This window comes from Mercenaria mercenaria, chromosome 1 (assembly GCF_021730395.1).
Source record: "Mercenaria mercenaria strain notata chromosome 1, MADL_Memer_1, whole genome shotgun sequence".
In the NCBI taxonomy this organism is placed as follows: domain Eukaryota; kingdom Metazoa; phylum Mollusca; class Bivalvia; order Venerida; family Veneridae; genus Mercenaria; species Mercenaria mercenaria.
The window spans coordinates 12,399,578-12,418,077 of NC_069361.1; the positions used below are offsets into that span (position 1 = coordinate 12,399,578).

General features: G+C 33.4%; 2 protein-coding genes across 5 annotated transcripts; both read left to right on the forward strand.

The window, feature by feature from the left end:
• The first annotated feature begins 2,740 nt into the window (after positions 1–2,740).
• On the forward strand, positions 2,741–8,369 carry LOC123544965 (uncharacterized). 4 transcript variants are annotated; one of them, XM_053539930.1, is made up of 3 exons: positions 2,741–2,795; positions 5,818–6,058; positions 7,796–8,369. In XM_053539930.1, the coding sequence occupies exons 1-3, from the start codon at positions 2,765–2,767 to the stop codon at positions 7,986–7,988; spliced, it is 465 nt and encodes a 154-aa protein (XP_053395905.1). In that variant the 5' UTR covers positions 2,741–2,764; the 3' UTR covers positions 7,989–8,369. The 4 variants fall into 4 exon arrangements, with proteins under 4 accessions (XP_053395905.1, XP_053395899.1, XP_045187083.2 ...); XM_053539924.1 differs by having other exon boundaries at positions 2,750–2,795; positions 5,815–6,058; XM_045331148.2 differs by lacking the exon at positions 2,741–2,795 and adding an exon at positions 3,925–5,376 and having other exon boundaries at positions 5,815–6,058.
• A 4,430-nt stretch (positions 8,370–12,799) lies between these two features.
• On the forward strand, positions 12,800–16,710 carry LOC123544964 (uncharacterized). Its single transcript, XM_045331147.2, has 3 exons — positions 12,800–13,383; positions 15,195–15,417; positions 15,988–16,710. The coding sequence occupies exons 1-3, from the start codon at positions 13,323–13,325 to the stop codon at positions 16,139–16,141; spliced, it is 438 nt and encodes a 145-aa protein (XP_045187082.2). The 5' UTR covers positions 12,800–13,322; the 3' UTR covers positions 16,142–16,710.
• The last annotated feature ends 1,790 nt before the right edge of the window (positions 16,711–18,500 follow it).

Genomic DNA, 18,500 nt, shown 5'->3' on the forward strand with positions numbered 1-18,500 from the left:
AGTTTTGCAACTTTTTGTTAAAAAGTTGAAAAAAAAAAATCTCCAAGGCCATAAAACTTTTAGGATGGGGCAAAACATTTAGGGTAGGTCGAGACCCCGAAAACGAACACTTTTTTACGCCTAACAAATTTCATTACATTAATGTTTGATCTAATAAAGATATCTCATAGAGTATGAAAATCTAAGTAATACAATGTTTCTGAATTATCACGGGCATGGAACGTTTTCACCATATTATTTAAAGAGAATTCCTATAGTTTTTTTCCTTTCATAGAATTTTTTGAAATTCACATATATGATAGGAAATTTTGTGCTGAAAACAATGAACAAATAAAACAATGTGTCACCAGGCTTGTTTTTGTGAAAAATCGTTTTGAACACACCCACTGTTGCTGAAACTTCCAGCGATTTTTCAACATTTTCATAATTTTTTGCTTTTTTATAAATTCCAACCAAAATATACATCAAGACAGCACAATTAGGTTGATATTCTTTTTACAGATTTTATTAAATACTTATTAGATGTCATAGTCATTTATAATACTATATCCTTACAATATGGGTACAAATGAAAAATAAATATTGTTTCCTATTCACTTTTGTGAACTTTTTTCAATAAAAAATACACATAGTGAAGAATTTTTTTTTTTTTAATTTTGAAAAAAAAACTGTTTCATAGAATTTTTTCCTATTTTTCTTGTGTATGAATAATTGTATTGTGAGAATAAAAATGGCTAAAAATGTATGGGTCACCAGGCTAAATTTTATGTAAAGACCGTTTGAATACAACACCTTTTCGGACGAAAAATGGCGCGAACCTGACCAAATTAATTACATGTATATCTGATAGAAGTTAAAAAAATTCTTAATTCTTTCTATAATTGAATACTAAATAATCTGGAAGGTGATATTGTCTTATCAGTACTAAGTCAATTGTCTTACATTATATGAACAACACTGTCTTCGTACTAAAATGCGATGTGAAAACACAACCACAAAAGTGCCAAGATACCTGGCAGGCATGATACTTGTCAATACAACATAAACCAGTATCAACATTTGATTACTGATAAAACTTATCAAAAATGTTATTTCATTCAAGATTCCTCATATTTAAGGTTGTCTGTCACATGTTTCAACAAATGTTGACTTCATTTCAGTTTTCCATAGAAAGTGTCGGCTGCGCAGAAAGATGCGCATAAAAACTATAGGAATTCCCTTTAACAGTATCATTACGCACCACTTTATAAGGCAACTTCACCTACATATATAAAATCGAAATCAACCCATCGCAAATATATCATATCGAAATCACCCACCGCAAATATATATAATATCGAAATCAACCAATCGCAAACTATTATATGTGACACGTATTTTAAAAATGCCTTCGAACTTAATAATTCATTGCAAAGAAAAAACATTTACGTAAAATCTCTCTTTACGCGATTTTCAACATAGATATACAAGGCTACGCTTGAGAAAGAAACTTTAGTATTCGTTCATGTAATTATTCAAATGGCAAACTTGTATTGAGACGAGCCTTCAGTGTCATTAAGGGTAGGTATATTTACGTCAATTTACGTTGTTTTTTTTATCTCATGTGTGCTTTGATTGCTTGTCTATTCTGAGTCATTCGCATATTAAATAACAGTTTCAAATTTTTTTTTGTGCATAAAAGTTGTCTGATTGGTTATCCGAATATGAATCATTCTCATCACATTTGTGTGCATCATTTGTTTTTAAACGCCCGTAATTAAAAAATCAAGTTAGTGAAGGTGCGAAACAGCATTACTTTATCCGCCTCATATGATACCCAGCTCATTTAAAGTCTTCTGGATGAAATGGAAAGGCTGTTTTTAAGGGCCCGTCTGTGCGATAAAAGAACGATCGTAAGTTCTCTAGATTATAAATTATAGGCAAAAATGTCTACAATGTTACTGTTATCGCATTGATCTGCTGCAAACATTTATCAGTTTTGTCGATGCACTCAGAGGGGACATATTGTTTGCGCGTGTTTGTCCGTCGGTCAGATTTTTTTCACTAAGCTTGCCGCATGGATAGAGGGCATTATGGAAAATGTTCACTGAATGCTATATGCTGTATTGCTCCATTTAATTTGCGATCCGAATGAATATATTTTCCTATTCATATTTTTCGTTCTTTTCCTCTTTCTGTGTTAATCTCATTTAATTTACCTAACAATTTAATAGATATATGCTTATCACTCTTAAGTACTTTAAAAAAAACTTATGTTCTAATAGTTCGCTCATTAATTAAGGCTCTACTATTGCTTTTTTCCATATTAAAATGTGTTATTTCATACACGACTATAAGCACTGCTATAACGTATTTATTAAAGTACTTCAATATACGAGAAGATCTTTATAAGCTTTAGCTTTCGGATCTAATCCTTTTTCATACATTTATCTTCTGTATTGCGTAATGTAGATTTATATATGTTGTAACCATTGTGTGAAATAAAATTATGTTTTAAAAAAATATTTCCATGTGATGTTTAGCATCATGACCTGACCGTATAAACAATGAAGGCATGTATGATCAAGGTATAATAAAGAAACATAGGTAAGAGAACTGTTGGGAGTCAACGCTGCGGTCTACAAATGACGGTGCATTGAGAAGGTTGGTAGTCAAGTTAACTGAGATAAGAAAGAAGATAGAGCATTCGCCAGCATATGTACACAGATTCAGCATGGTGTAATAATTACTGTTACAGTTATTGCCCTTTAATTGTTTTCCAAAAATGGATGTATGCATCTGTTGTGAAAATCTTAGTGCGTTTGCTTTTTGACTTATGTCAGTCTAACTTAATTTCATCTATAAATAATATATTTTTTCTCTTTTTTGAGATTCTATATTTACCACCACAGTCTTTTCTAAGTAATCGTTTAATGAATTGTTTTCTTATATAGAGAACTTAGAATATTTTTACTGCAAAAAGCAACGGTATGAATTAAATATAATTTTTGATGGCTATTAGCACTTGTACCTTAACATATAGACAGAAAATACCAAAGTTGCTTAACGAGATAACTTTCTTAACTTCAATTCCTGTCTTTATGTCTGAACTGATAATGTGTCTAGGTAATATTTCAAAATCTAATAATGTATCACCAGTAAATAAGCAATAGTGTAGAAGCAAAAGCCTGTATGCAGTCTCTAGTTATGTTAGAAATTCATATTAAGGCTTACTTAGATGGAAATGTTTGAACAGCTCATGTTTCACAAAAGTTTCGTGACGTGCACACGGGCGAACGAGATTGCCGCTTAGATTAGGCCACGACTTTAAATATGTTAAAGGTATTTGCTGTTGGGAACTAACCGCCCCCAAGAATAAATACGCTATGTAGCTTGTCCCACATTTGCTATGAAAGAGACAAACGTCCACAATCTGTAATTTACAGGAACCATTTTAAATGTCCTTAGTCTACATATTCATGAAGAAATAATAATTAAAATGTTTGAAACAAGAAACGTGAGACGTCAAATCATAATTATGATTTTAGTGTGTAACATGATTTTCGATGATTTGTTTCAAAGTTATCTGGACACTGCCTTCTGATATGAACAAGTTATGGATCATCTCACAAATTGGCAGAAGAATGCAAACTATCTGGATATGTTTTGGCTGTTAACTGTTTTTATCCTATATCTATTTTATCTATCCAATTGCGAACGTTCATTTGCAACACGTGACCGTACAATATATTACGGTATTTGGATGCACGTGCGTACAAAAATAATGTATTTTCTGTATTTGGACGCACGCGCGTACAAAAAATCCTGTATTTTCTGTATTTGGACGGTTCAACAGTCCCATGTTAAACATAGGATAAAACCCGAAACGCGTGAAAATGTTCCGAATGTAAATCAGATGAAGTAGACGCTCTATATTATTATGCGTCTTGAAATATGGATTTAATTTGAGTTTTTTTTGTTTTACAACACACAAAAACGATTCAAGGGATAACGATGCCATCTGATTCAGGTATTAAAACGTTCGTTAATAACAAACAACTTAAAAAAAAACAGTAAAAGGATCATCAGATGTTGGAATATTTGAAAAGTCGCTAAAAGAAGCCGTTCCTGACGAAACCTAGAAATTGGTATCAGCCCTGACTGTCTGAATAGCTACATTGTACCTCAGCAGTTTTTATTTAACGGTTAAGAAACAAAATGGAGAAGATTATGAATGGCAGCGGACGGGCGGTCAGCATCCAAAACATGTCTGCCCTATAATTCAGTTTTCGTCGGCTCTTCACCAAACTTGCTGACAATGTTTGTGGGCATTACATCTCGGCCACTTTCGATAACCAGCAAAGTTGTACTAGCCACTCTTATAGTCCTTGAATTACTCGAAAAACGGGGAATTTAGCCTTGTCCGCTCTTTTAAGTCGAACAGTTTTCATCCGATCTTCACCAAACTTGCTGACAATATTTGTGGGCATAATATCTCAGCCAAGTATTACTACCACCCAAATCGCCAAATGGCTGTTGTAGGGAGGTTGCACCATATACTTTTTTAATGATGATACGCAGAAAAAAGCAGCATTCTATAAATTACGTATATTACGTATGAAGTGAAATAAATACAGAATAAAAAGGTTATTTAAGGTCTAACATTGTTCTGTATAATATATAGTTGCACTCATACCAAACTGGGAAAAACTAGAAAAGGCAGGAATACAATATTCAGTGAAACATTTTTAATTTAAACTATTATTATAGTAAGATAAAATAGATATAGAATAAAAAGGTTATTTAACATTGTACTGTACAATACGAGATATATTTGGACTCGTACCCAGCTGCGAAAGCCATATTGAACTCGCCTAGCGGCTCGTCCAATATGGTTTTCTCAGCTAGGTACTCGTCCAAATATATCTCCGTATTGTACAGAACAATGTTAAATAACCTAATAGTATATCTACTTCAACTTCGACGCTGTGCATTCAACCACCAAATAATGTTTTACTCTTAATAATTATGACTTAACATGAGTAGTCATATAATAGCAGTGTATAATATTTTGTATTTGTCGTAAAATTAGATGACTTATGATATATGAAGAACGAATACCATTAATTTATGATGCGAATCGAATATTTTCGCACTGGTGATTTGAAATCCTGGTTTTTCTGTCGGCAGTTAATTTGATTGGATATTCAGATTGTGAAATATTACTCATTTTATAAATATAGGATTGATGTTATATTTCGATTTACGATATGATATATATAAATACTTGGACTTCTTGATTATTTTATTAATTCTGTTTGTATTGTAATCTTACAATGGATAATCTTACAAGTCGGTGTCTTATTACAATTATTTTATTCCAGCTTACAATATTAGGTAAGAGTTTATAGGCTATCCGTTGTAAAATATTTTGACTTTCATTTTGTGTGCGCAAAAAAACCCCAACAACACCATAATAGGTTTGCATTCTATATACCAATAAAGAATATATGAGTTTATTGATACATTAAACTACAATCCGACCTCTTGAATGTAACATTTTATTTGTACAAATGATGTTGCTTTATTGAATTTAATTTAGTACGAAATTGATAAAGTTGGAAAATCATTTGCTTTTTATGCAGAAGTGGCAGTAAAAGAAGGTAGTTTTTGCACTCCAATTTAAATCTTTAAATCAAAGAAAGAAGGTTATTCGAACTCCATTTTACGTTTTAAGCTGGTTTAGTCAAATTGTTACATTGTAATGTCAATTGGCCTCATTAAACAATTAAAGTTTATAATTATCATCATTATTTTTAATAAATTTTCCATCAGCAGGAGAGGCATACCTTATAAACAGAAAAAGAACGGGATATCTGGACAAGGAAGTTGACAAGGCAGAGGGCGAGTATAACGACGCAGAAACGAAGCAGAGAAGGTTTATCTCTGAAGATGGAAATGGATTGCAGCAGGAGAAAAGGGCGAGAGAAGCAGTTGGTGAAGAAATTGAAGAATTGTTGAATATCTTTAAAGCTGCGAGCAGATTTAATTTAGACAGAATTAATGATCATGCGAACAGGTATATTGAATTAATAACTTTAATGATGAATTGATGGTTTATTAAACTGTTGCAATGATGAAAATTTAATGTGTATCCTAACTTGATGTGATCAGACATTTTTAGCCTATTAGAGCTAGCTCTTTTTCAATGCATTTTTGCAGTTAGAGCGGAATATCATATAAGATAATTTATATTTTGTAAAATTCTTAAAAACAGACATTTGTTTAGTTTACATGTAAATTACACTTTACTTGTGAAAACAACATCTTACATTTTAACTCGTAAATATTTCTTCTGGTGTTCTCTCGGTGAAAGATTAGGACCAGTAATAGTAATGTTTAAAAAATGGCATTTGCTTGGTATATTCTTAAAGTTGACCATGTTTCGCACTGTATTGCAAATTTTAAACAACTTTTACAGTGCCGTTATTTGTAAATTTTGTATAATTTATGGTATTTCCTCAAGCTAAAGTAGAGAAAATTTCAATGTGATAGCCGCTATCTAAAACGTTCCAGAGAATTCATTACAGCATTAATTTTGATAAAAGAAACATTAAAATATTGTTAAACAACTATAAAACACAAAATAAAACTGTAAATATCATAATTTTTCTAGGGTGCCTCAAGTAAACAGATTTAGTGAAACAGAGTTATAACTACAACATTGAAAAAATTAAGGTCGAATCCTGTGGGTCTGTTTTGAATTTTGGTCACTTCATTCAAAAATAACATTGGGGCAGCAGTAAAATCTACCTGCATTTCTTCCACAAAATGTAAGGCTAAAGAATGAAGGCAAAATAGAGAACTTTACCGCATGTAACTCAGTATTTTTAAAGATGTCTAAGTCTACCCCTCCTGATTCAGAGGTAAATTCACTTTGAACAGCAAGAAATCGCTTATAAAATGAAAATTTTCCACTTTTGTACAATACATCCGTAATAAGTCTTGAAAGAAGTAAAAACTTACTAGAAAAAAGGAAAATATGAAGAAAACAAATTGGTCCGAGTGGGGCTTGAACCTGCGCCCCCCTGAAAATTGCAGTCGAAGTAGGTTTATTGTAGGAATTGAATACTCTTCAAAGGAGAGGTACTCTATTATGGGTCCAGTTAACTGACTAGGAAAGAAAATACCCTTTGATCAGTTTCATCATATATTTTGTATTTGTTTTAGGAATCAAAGACTTGATAATGAATAGGTAGATATACATTTAACAGCAATAAACGATACAATCCTTCTATCTGATGATTTTAGCGAGTAACACTAAATAGTTTCTTGCTAGTATTTGGGCGTTTTACAAAAAAACGTACTGACTTCTTCACAGCCGTTTATACCGCTTTAGTTGATGTTCAAACTTGTTTTATTTCCCATCTCTTAGTGCATCTCACTATGTAATTCCAATATTCCATAATTCCACTACTTGATAAAATGTAGCCGGTGTCTGTACATGTTGGAATATACGTGTTTTTGGAAATACAAATGTGTGACTATTTTTGGGAGTTGCCGTTGACTCTACCATCACACAACAGACAAAACTCTCTTTATTATCTATATGGCTGCCATTGCCAAAAAACGAACGTTTGCCATGGAAATAGTGAAATCATATAAAGCTCGAAAATGTGTTTTAGGAATATATTTTTCTCACTCATATGTACCTACCAAACAATTTGGTGCCGAAAAAATGTGTAGTGGGTGCATGGTAGGCTTTACTAGCCCCCGAACTTATTTAAGAAACATGATATAAATAATGATTTTTCAGGGTAAACAAAAGAGGTTGGTGGTTTTGTCCATGGTGCGATGGCAGCAAACTTATCATCTATGTTGCAGAACTGCTAGACTGTAAGTGTCAAACTGGCTTGAAAATTACGTGCAAATGTCCAGATGGGAAAGTTCGAACTAATGACAGAAATCATCAAACTGAAATAGATGGATATGATCGAACTGAAATGTGACAATTCACGTGATTTACATAGATATTAAATCAAACATATTTAAGTTGGAAGCAGACTACGGTGGATTGTAGATTTTACCTGTTTGTCTTTTCCCCCCAAAACTTTTGCAGTTCGACAGTCAGACATATTCATCAATGAACAATAATGTTTTGTCTTTTTTTCAAAAAAAAATGCAATTTAACTGTCAGATAATTATATTCTTTAATAAAAATAATAAAATGTTTGTGAATATGGTACAAAAATAAAGTATTCATACAATTTGTGTAGTAATTTTCATAACATTAATCTTTTTGCGAGGGTCACTATAATTTACTGCTGATGGATAACTGAAACTTTTTTAATGAAATTTATTGTGTTCCTTGAATAAAGGCGGAAATCTTATATCACGTTGATCTATGTTTTGTTAGTACTTACAACAACTAAAGTAATAACTATTCTATTTATGCCTCATCGCGTCTAACTGTCAATGATAATATGTGTTATTTTTATAGTCTTTGGTATTGATGTTATATTTTCATATGCAGTAACATTTTTTATTGCTAGTATCTAAAGCCACTTAAATAGCGGACCAATATTTGAGTTATATACCTTTTGCACAGTTCAGTTTGCCCAAGTATTGAAATAAAGGTTGAAAAGTTGAAAAAAGCTACGAGGAAAGGGTCTTTACATTTGGACTACACGTGACTAGACCTACGCATAGTAGTGATAAGCTTATGAGAATGTTTATATCAATTTTATTCAGATTCTGCATCTATTCTCAAGATACGCCTATTTCATGAAGATTTATTTAGCTTCGTTACAAGTTTTTAGAAAATCTGTAGAAATAAACGTTTGATGCAGGTCATCTCGAGTTGAAAATAGGCAAACTGTAGATATGTGTAAGCAGTGTCTTGCGGCTTGCATTTTATTTAATGATTTGTAAAATTTAAATTCAGGTTGCATTTAAGACTCAAGATAATGCAAATTTCAACAACATCGTGTATGAGAATGTTTATATCAATTTTTTAATTCAGGTTCTGCATCTATTCTCAAGATACGCCTATTTCATGAAGATTTATTTAGCTTCGTTACAAGTTTTTAGAAAATCTGTAGAAATAAACGTTTGATGCAGGTCATCTCGAGTTGAAAATAGGCAAAATGTAGATATGTGTAAGCAGTGTCTTGCGGCTTGCATTTTATTTAATGATTCGTAAAATTTAAATTCAGGTTGCATTTAAGAGTCAAGATAATGCAAATTTCAACAACATCGTGTCATTCACAACGTAAAAAGTGAGCAATGTTTGTACCAATGCCATTCTGTTGATAAACAGTGCAGGTACCAGATACACACACTTTCAGAATACCCATATATTTCATAGTTTGGTTAAGTCTACTCATAACTATATGAAAAGTTACGTTGTAATGCTGGCATATTTCTGCTACAAGATAGCTAGGTAGCTATTGCGATACCTTAATACATTATCTTGATAAAGAAAAGATTATCTCAATAGTCGAAAGTTTCCTGGAAATATTATTGCGATGACTCGATACCTTTGTGTAAGTGTCCGCAGCTGCCATCTGATAGCTAGATAGCAATCTCGATACTTTCAGAAGTTATCTTAATATCTAAAACTTTTCTGCTCCCTTCCAATCGCATACCATATTACTATATTGAGTCTACTTTATCGCTGCGAGTGAGCGAGTTGGATTTTACGGCGGGATCGACACAAAAAGTTCATATATCGCCTAAAAGAAGTTTTATCGAAAACTTAGAATGTAAAGCATCTCTAACAACTTTTCAAAGTTTGAACGTCAAAGTATGTACTGTGCTGTGAAGTCAACACAGTCGATTAACACATGTCTAAGCGGTGTTTGACAAGGTATACATTTATGTTAACCTTCGTTGTTCAGAAGATAAGAATGAGCCAAACTTGTATGAGCTATTCGACAACGAGAAAAAACAACTTCCTCCCTGCTAACAGAGTCATTCACCTAAAACATGTTTATATCATGAAGTTCAATATTGAACGAAGCATTGTTCCATGACGATTGTCATTTAGATAAAATGAATGCGGTGAATTTTAGCAGACATACTGGAATATTTTTATGAGAATCTGTTGTGATAGTCCCAACACATAATTCAGACCTATTTTAATCCACAAATACCTTGTTGGATATAAAATCAAGAAAATTGAAACACATACAAATAATTACCTACGAAATGACAGAGTGTGAAAATCGTTTTGAATTAAACTCTTTACTGTTTAAACTTACACCCGACACATAAACGTAAACTGTCTCGATTATAAATATCTTTATCACATGTTTGACGCCGTGGGAGTGTAATAAAGCCATTACATAAAAATGATAATACACTAGTGTAATAAAGCTTTGACGTCGACGTCGTTTATAGTGGTAGGCGACGTTTGACAAACTGACTTGTTTATATAAAAGAAAGTTCATTTTTTTGATGTTTCGATAGAAAAAGCTAACATGTGATAAAAAATATTACATTTGTGACTTTCCACATTGAATTTATTAAACTCGTTGAATAAAATGGATAAAATGCTCGGGGGAGCCTCGCAGTTTATCATTTTATTAAACTGGTTTAATAAATTCAATATGAAAAGACACTCATGTGATATCCTCTATTTATTATTAAATCTATACTTATAGTCCTTTCCATTGGTCTAGATGTAGTCACATGATCAATGACAAAAAGTCGTATTGACTCGAAGGCGGAGACAAAAACACGTATTGACCTCCAGCTGTGACGTCATCACGGTTTGACGTCAAAAAGTCCTACAAATTTACCTCGAAAAATGACCAAAGGTTGCAGATATTTGTATTCAATTGAAGTTTATACTTATGAGTTGGCTGAATTTAATAATAAAACATTTGTTGCCTTTTAAGTTCGGTCGATATGTGGATGTATCGACCTGATAAATGCGATATCAACCTCGGGCTGCGCCCTCGGTCGATATCGCTTTTATCATGTCGATAAATCCACATATCGACCTCACTAAATGGCAATAATTGTATATTTTGAAGTCATTATACACTACTTCAGCTATAGCGCTATTGGTTACGACGACGGGAAAATGTCTTTATTGCCGCGGTGGTCCGGGTTTCGATTTCCGGCACGGTCATCTTTTTTTTTCTTGATTTGGAATTTTTAAAATATTTTAGAAACAAAAAATCATATTCTAATGTTCATAATATGACCAAACTTTAATTTGAAAGAAAGATTATTTTCTAGCCAAATCTTGAGGTCAGTGCATTTAACATCAATATTGCTTCTATCGTGGCTTTACCAGAAAAATAAATTGTGTGAAGAAAGAAATAGAGCTATGAAACCTGAGCTTTGTCAGATCATCAAAAGGAACAAACATGCTAAGTTTCCAACAGGTTAGTACCACCTTATATACAAAAACTTAACGACAGTTGCCTAGCCAAAAAGGGGCATAACTTTGTGATAAAGCAACTATTTTTATTTATCCCGCACGTTACAAGCCTGATCAGTAAAATACACACGTCTGTTAAATTTCAGCCCATTCCCATAAGTGGTTACTGAAATACTCTTTTACACATAAAAAGTAACAAACATTGCTCAAATGAGAAAGCAATAACCTTTCCAAATCAGTACGCGGACGTTGAGGCGAACGCCATCGAAAGGGTGAACGCAGGTAATATACCCAATCTTCGGGTAGTAGGTAAAAACAAGTGTATCCTAAGTCTCATTGTAAGGTAAACAAATGGGGCTGGTGAAGTAAGGCGACAGATAGTTGGAACAAGTTATTTGGATGCAGTTGTACAAAGGAAGCGATAGAATATGTGGGTTCAGTTTTGCAAGAATTAGTAACTGTCTTGATAATATTTTATGATTATAATTTATTATTAGTTTTACACTGAATTTCACAGAGTGATCCATTTAAAATTATTTCCCTAAAAAGCATTGCAAATTTCAATAACGTTATAGTCCGTATACCATATATATTTGTATTTACACTATTGTCGTCTCTCAGAATTTATTGTATGACAGTTATCTCACATATATGTATATAAGCACTTACAATTTACATGCAAATGTGAGTAGAAACGATAGCTCACGTTACGTACCATGTATTATAGGCTAATATAGGACAATAGAGTATATGCTCTCGAGTAAACACGCTCTCCTTGAACAAACATAGTAAATAGCTAGCCTTGATATACAAAACAAAGAAACAAAGTACTAGAAGCTGTAATTAACACCAACACTATTTCAAATTTCATCTTCATTAATGGAGTTATCAAAAAGCGACTTGGGCAATGTTTGATTAGAGCTGAAATTAAAATCATAGTGTATGACCTAGTGGCCCATGATGCATTTTCAATATCATTATTTTATGATACAATTGCAACAACCAAATTTGCAACAACCAAAACGTCAAATGTATTTTCAGTCAGTTTGCTATTTTGAATTACAAAACAAGGCCACCGCCAGAAAGTGTCTCGCCCAAGGGCAATAGGAGATTTTGATAGGGGATTTTATATTCACATTATATTTTAACACTGTTGCAAAAATACAAAATGCTTTCTTCAAGGCCAATGTCAGTAGGAGGCCAGGACTCACCATGGGGGTGTAGAATAAGGTTTTGAACCATTCTGCAAGGTTTCAACGCAATAAATATAACGTTATTCCTTTAGAAAATGTCATTTTTGTGAATTTTTAGAGGCGTAAAAATATCTAACAAAATGCTAATTTCTTCAAGGTCAATGTCACTTGGGGACCAAGACTCACCATGGGGGTGTAAAATTAGTTTTTGAACTAGTCTACAAGGTTTCAACGCAATATATATAACGGTCTTTTAGAAATTGTCATTTTTGTGAATTTTCAAAGGTGTCAGAAAAAATGCTAATTTCTTCAAGGTCAAGGGCATGGTCACTAGGGGGCCATGACTCGTCATGAGGATGTACAATTAGTTTTTGAACCGTTCTTCAAAGTTTCAAAGCAATATATGTAATAGTTTTTGCGATATTGTCATTTTTGTGAATTTTCAATCCGACATAACGGGGGTATGTTGCTGTTCGACGTTGTGCATTCAACCGCCTACTGATTATCCTACACTTACATAGTATATAAGATATGAATAGTTGTTGTTAAAATGTATAATAATCATGATGCGAATCAAACACTTTTATTTCGGATGATTGAAAATAATAAAAGCGAAATTTTGCTTTATCTGTCGACGATCAGTTTGCTTTAAATATTACTCATTATTCAACTATTGTACTGATGTTAACTTTAATATGACACAAAATACATCGGTACAAAATACTCGCTTCAAGTGAGTAGTGTTCGGTAATGGTAAAATGGATAGCCATATTTATATGTGTCTTATTACAGTTGTTTGTGTCCAGCTTTCAAGCTCGGGTAAGACATTTAAGTCATTTGCTTAGTATAAATTTGGCAGTATACAAAAAAAAAAATTCTCTGTAAAACATCACATATTTGAAGTCAAAGTGGTAGCTCCTCTATAGAGTTTCTTTGATGTACAGAGATTGTTACTGGTTGTTTTATGTTCAGAGGTTGTTGCTCTGTAGTGGTTGTTTAATATACAGTATTTGTTGCTCAGTAGAGTTTGTTTAATGTTCAGAGTTTGCAGCTTTGTAGAGTTTGTTTGATGTTCAGAGGTTGCTGCTCTGTAGTGGTAGTTTGATATGTATACAGTATTTGTTGCTCTGTGGATGTTGTTTGATATACAGAGGTTGTTACTCTATAGAGTTTCTTTGATATACAGTATTCGTTGCTCTGTAAAGAATGATTGATGTTCAGAGGTTGTTACTCTGTAGTGTTTGTTTGATATACAGGATTTGTTGCTCTGTAGAGGTTGTTTAATGTACAGAGGTTGTTAGTCTACAGAATTTGTTGATATACAGTATCTGTTGCTTTGTAGAGGTTGATTGACGTTCAGAGGTTGCTGCCCTTTAGTGAATGTTTGATATATACCATTTGTTGCTCTGTAGAGGTTGTTTGATATACAGAGGTTGTTACTCCGTACTGGTTGTTTGATATACAGTATTTGTTGCTCTGTAGAGGTTGATTACTCTGTAGAGTTTATTTAATATTCAGAGGTTTCTGCTCAGTAGTGTTTGTTTAATGTTCAGGCGTTGCTGCTCAGTAGAGTTTGTTTAATGTTCAGAGGTTGTTGCTCAGTAGAGTTTGTTTAATGTTCAGAGGTTGCTGCTCAGTAGAGTTTGTTTGATGTTCAGAGGTTTCTGCTCAGTAGAGTTTGTTTGATGTTCAGAGGTTGCTGCTCTTTAGAGGTTGTTTGATATACAGAGGTTGTTGCTCTACAGAGTGTGTTTGATATACAGTATGTGTTGCTCTGTAGAGTTTATTCAATGTTCTGAGGTTGCTGCTCAGTAGACTTTGTTTGATGCTCAGAAGTTGCTACTCTGTAGAGGTTGTCTTATGTATAGAGGTTGCTTTTCTGTAAATGAGGTTTAATTACACAGGTTGGTACTCTGTAGTGGGTTTTATTTAATGTACAGATATTGTTGCTCTGTTGTGTAGAGGTTATTTGATTTGCAGAGGCTGGTTACCTGTAGAGATTGTTTAATGTAAAGAGGTTGTTTGGTGTCCAGTGCTTGTTGCTCTGTGAGATTGTTTGATGTTCACTATATTTGGTCTGTAATGATCGTTAGATGTTAAGGGGCTGTTGTTCGGTAGATGTTGTTTGATGTACAGAGTTTGTTGCTCTGTCTAGATTGATTGATTTTGAGAGATTGCTGCTCTGTTGAGGTCGTTAAATGTTCAGCGGCTTGTGCTCTGTAGAGGTTGTTTAATATACAGAGACTGCTGCTTTGTAGAGGTTGTTTGATGTTCAGAGGTTGCTGCTGTTGAGGTTATTGTTGTTGTTGTTCTGTAGAGGTTGTTTAATATATAGATGTTGTTACTCTATAGGGGTTTTCTGATGCACAAAAATAGTTGCCTTGCAGGGATTGTTTGAAAAACAGATGGTGATCCAGTTGGTCAAAAATTCAAGAGATGTTTCAGGTAGTGGACCCGTAATTTCCATATTGAAAGAAATAAAAATGTACTTCATTTTACATCTTGTTGCAATAAGGTATAGATTTATCTTACGCTCAACACAGAATTTGTTTAAGTCAGTGTGTTGTAAAAATATCAGTCAAAATCATCAAGTAAGGGTAATTAAAATCAGATTTATTATCCAACTGCAGATGAAGCATACTTTGTAAACAGAAAAATAACTGGATACCTGGACAAGGCGGTTAACAAATTAGAGGAAGAAAATATCGACATACGTACAAATCAAGGAAGTAAACATTTGCAGCAGGAGAAAACGGCGAGGGAGGCTGTTGAGGATGAAATTAAACAGCTCGTGAACAGTTTTCAAGATGCGGCAGACTGGGATTTAGAGGAACGCAATGGCTATTTGAACAGGTATATTCAGTTAAAGTTATCATTTGTAATGACAATGTTTAAACGTATTGTACTGCATTTTTATTCACTTTGGAAAGTCTTTTTAAATTTCTAAGCAGATAAAACAAAACTGATCGTACGGCTTATGACTTAGAAAGATATATAGCCAAAGGTCTAGGCATGACCACCTATACCCGAAGGATTTACTGCATACTGGACAGCATTCCCTGCATGAGGGAATCATGTACTAGTATATATCCATGTCCTTACATGTAAGGTGACAAAAGGTTTTACCCCTTGAACCAAATAAAACGGACGTTAAATCGAAGCAAGGGTTTTTAAATATATCAGGGCATGTATAATATATCTAAAGAAAATGAAACATAAGAAGAAAAAGTGAACAGAAATCCTATGTAACGCCAATTGTTTTTGTTGAAACTGACGTGCAAAATTCAGTCTACGATGTAGAATATAGTGTTAATTTCGACTTTCTGTCTCAAACTTCCGTATTTTCAGTGTATACATTTGGCGAAAATCGCATGCACCTATGCCATCTGATAGTCAGCTGATACTTTAAATGTAATTTTGCAGGAAAAATAAAAGAGGGTGGTGGTGGTGTCCTTGGTGCCAGGGTAGCAAGTATATCCTCTACATAGCTAAATTATTCAACTGCAAGTGTAGCGTCGGCAGTACAACAACGTGCAAATGCCCCAATGGAAAAGTCCTTACTGACGATCGAAAATGAAAAATCGCCATGAAGGGACAAAGAAAAGAAACTGAAATGATCAGTGTAATATATATCTCAATTTATCAGATGAATTATATTACAGCACTAATATATATCACTAACAGAAGTGGTAACAAGAAACAAGACTAGTATATATAAGTTACTTATATCGGTGTTTTCTTTTACTTTATTGAGTTTTTGAAGAACAGGGTGAATGGACATTTACTGAAGAATCTTATTTATATTTTAGATAAAGTAAAACTCTGTTTAATTTTGGATCATCCCTTGCGTGTACATTTTACGCCGGACTTCTACCAAAAGTCACTTTAATTGAAGAAAAACTCATGCTACAATATGGTGGCAAACAATCAAGCTAAGTTATATCCCTTTTATGTGGTACAGTAATGTTTCTTGTATTTTTTCCCACTTTCACCCTTTGCCATATATAAGTGTTAAAAGTTATATCAAATTAACTTTTGATGAGTCAAAATTAAATCATTGTCTTAAATGCTGAAATCAATATGTGAAATATGTGAAATTTCGTACGAAAATAGGGATACTTTTTATAATTACACATGTAGTATTCAGCGTAGAGTTTTGACTTATTTGCTCTCCATCTTTCACTCGCTCTCGCTCCCGTCTGACATGGTTTCAGTATACATTACATTCTATCTCGCTGAAGTCAGTGAAGTCAGCCTTAAATGCCGAAATATGTGAAATGAATTGCACAAAGGCATATAATTTCTTAATTATTCAAGAAAACGTTATGACTCTTTGGTAGTCCAAACGTACACGTTAAGTGTTCCCATCTACCATTGTATCACCACAGAGCAAAAATGAATATCTATTATATATATTATATTGTTTTTGTGCTCTTCACTTTCACTCTTTTCCATTATCCAGTGTTTATAATTACATTTTACTCACTTAGATGAGTTAAAATTATTCTCTAAAATATTAAAAGATGTGAAAAGTTAGATCAGGCTCAATTTGGTCATGTTCGACAGAAGCCTACGCATTTACTGTTTTACAATCATAGCAACTGTGCAGAAGTGTATCATGACACTTATCGTTTTCAGCTTTAGGTTCTTTGGGATCATGGAGCCCATTCAATATCTATGTAAAAAAAATCCAACTTAAGACGATGCTATGGGGAGTGAGTGGTGTTGCATTTTCAATTGCCTCTCATGAGCAGACTCAATCAAACTTGCTCTCTATTATGTTGGTAGCATTCAATACTTCCAAAGAAACTCATAGATTTCATTTCTGTACTCTATGAGAGATGTTGATGGACATTTAAAGCAACCATTCTGCTATATCTTTGCACTACAGTTTTTATTTGTTGCGAGGGCCTACTTGGAGCTGGGTTTTCTGTGCTCCATGCTTTTTATTTGATATGGCTTGATTTTTCATCAGGACTATTTGAAATTGCAATTTTCAAAAGTTAAAAGTCATGACAATACATAAGTGGGTAGAGTTATCAGACAGATGATCTGGCGTCACTCATTAAGTGATAGTTATTCTGCAGCAAAGAAAAGATATTGACAACAGACATTCTCACAATAGGTAAGATTAGTATGCTCATTAGGAAGGTATTGGATCAACTGGAGTTTGTAACCGGAGAGGTGAGGGGTAGTCATACATGTTTGTATATAAATTGTTCTTGTTTGGAGTTATTTATATTGTGTTATATAAATGAGCTCAGTCGGTTTCTTCCAAAAAGTGATGCATTTTCGTCTTTACTCAATGTTGGCAATCAAGTATAATCGGAAAAGTGTATGCTGTATACCAGAGGCCAACTGAAAATATTTAAAGCAGTTTATAAAAAGGATGACCATTTTCACAGTGCACATGTAGCTCATGTTGTAATTCACATCAAGCACACTTCACAGTTTAAATAAATTTATTAATATATTTTAATGATCTAACGACTTAAACAGATATCCGATGTTCTTTCCTGAAACTCATACTTGATATTCTTCTACGGCGACAGTTGTTTTGATATTATTTTTAACGACGGCAACTGAATCTCTATATATATTTAAACACTACAGTGGTGGGTTTACAACTGACCGTTCCAAAGCGGTGCCCCACTGTGTTCCTCTTATTTGTGCTTTTGGTCCTCGTGTGGTTGCTATGTCTTTGTCTGCACGTAAGTTTGTGCTAGTCTTGTGCACGTCCGCATGCTCTGTAAGTTTCGCTTTGGAGATGCTGCGTTTTCTTTTAAACGTGGCTTTAACTGATGGATTTTCATCCTTGTTTTTTTTTGTTTCACACAGAAAATTTCCACCTTAAAACCATTACATATTAATATATGTTTGAGTCTTCGGGCTAAAATTTTCAAAATGCATGTACGGGGCGTTTTTAAAAGTCCTTG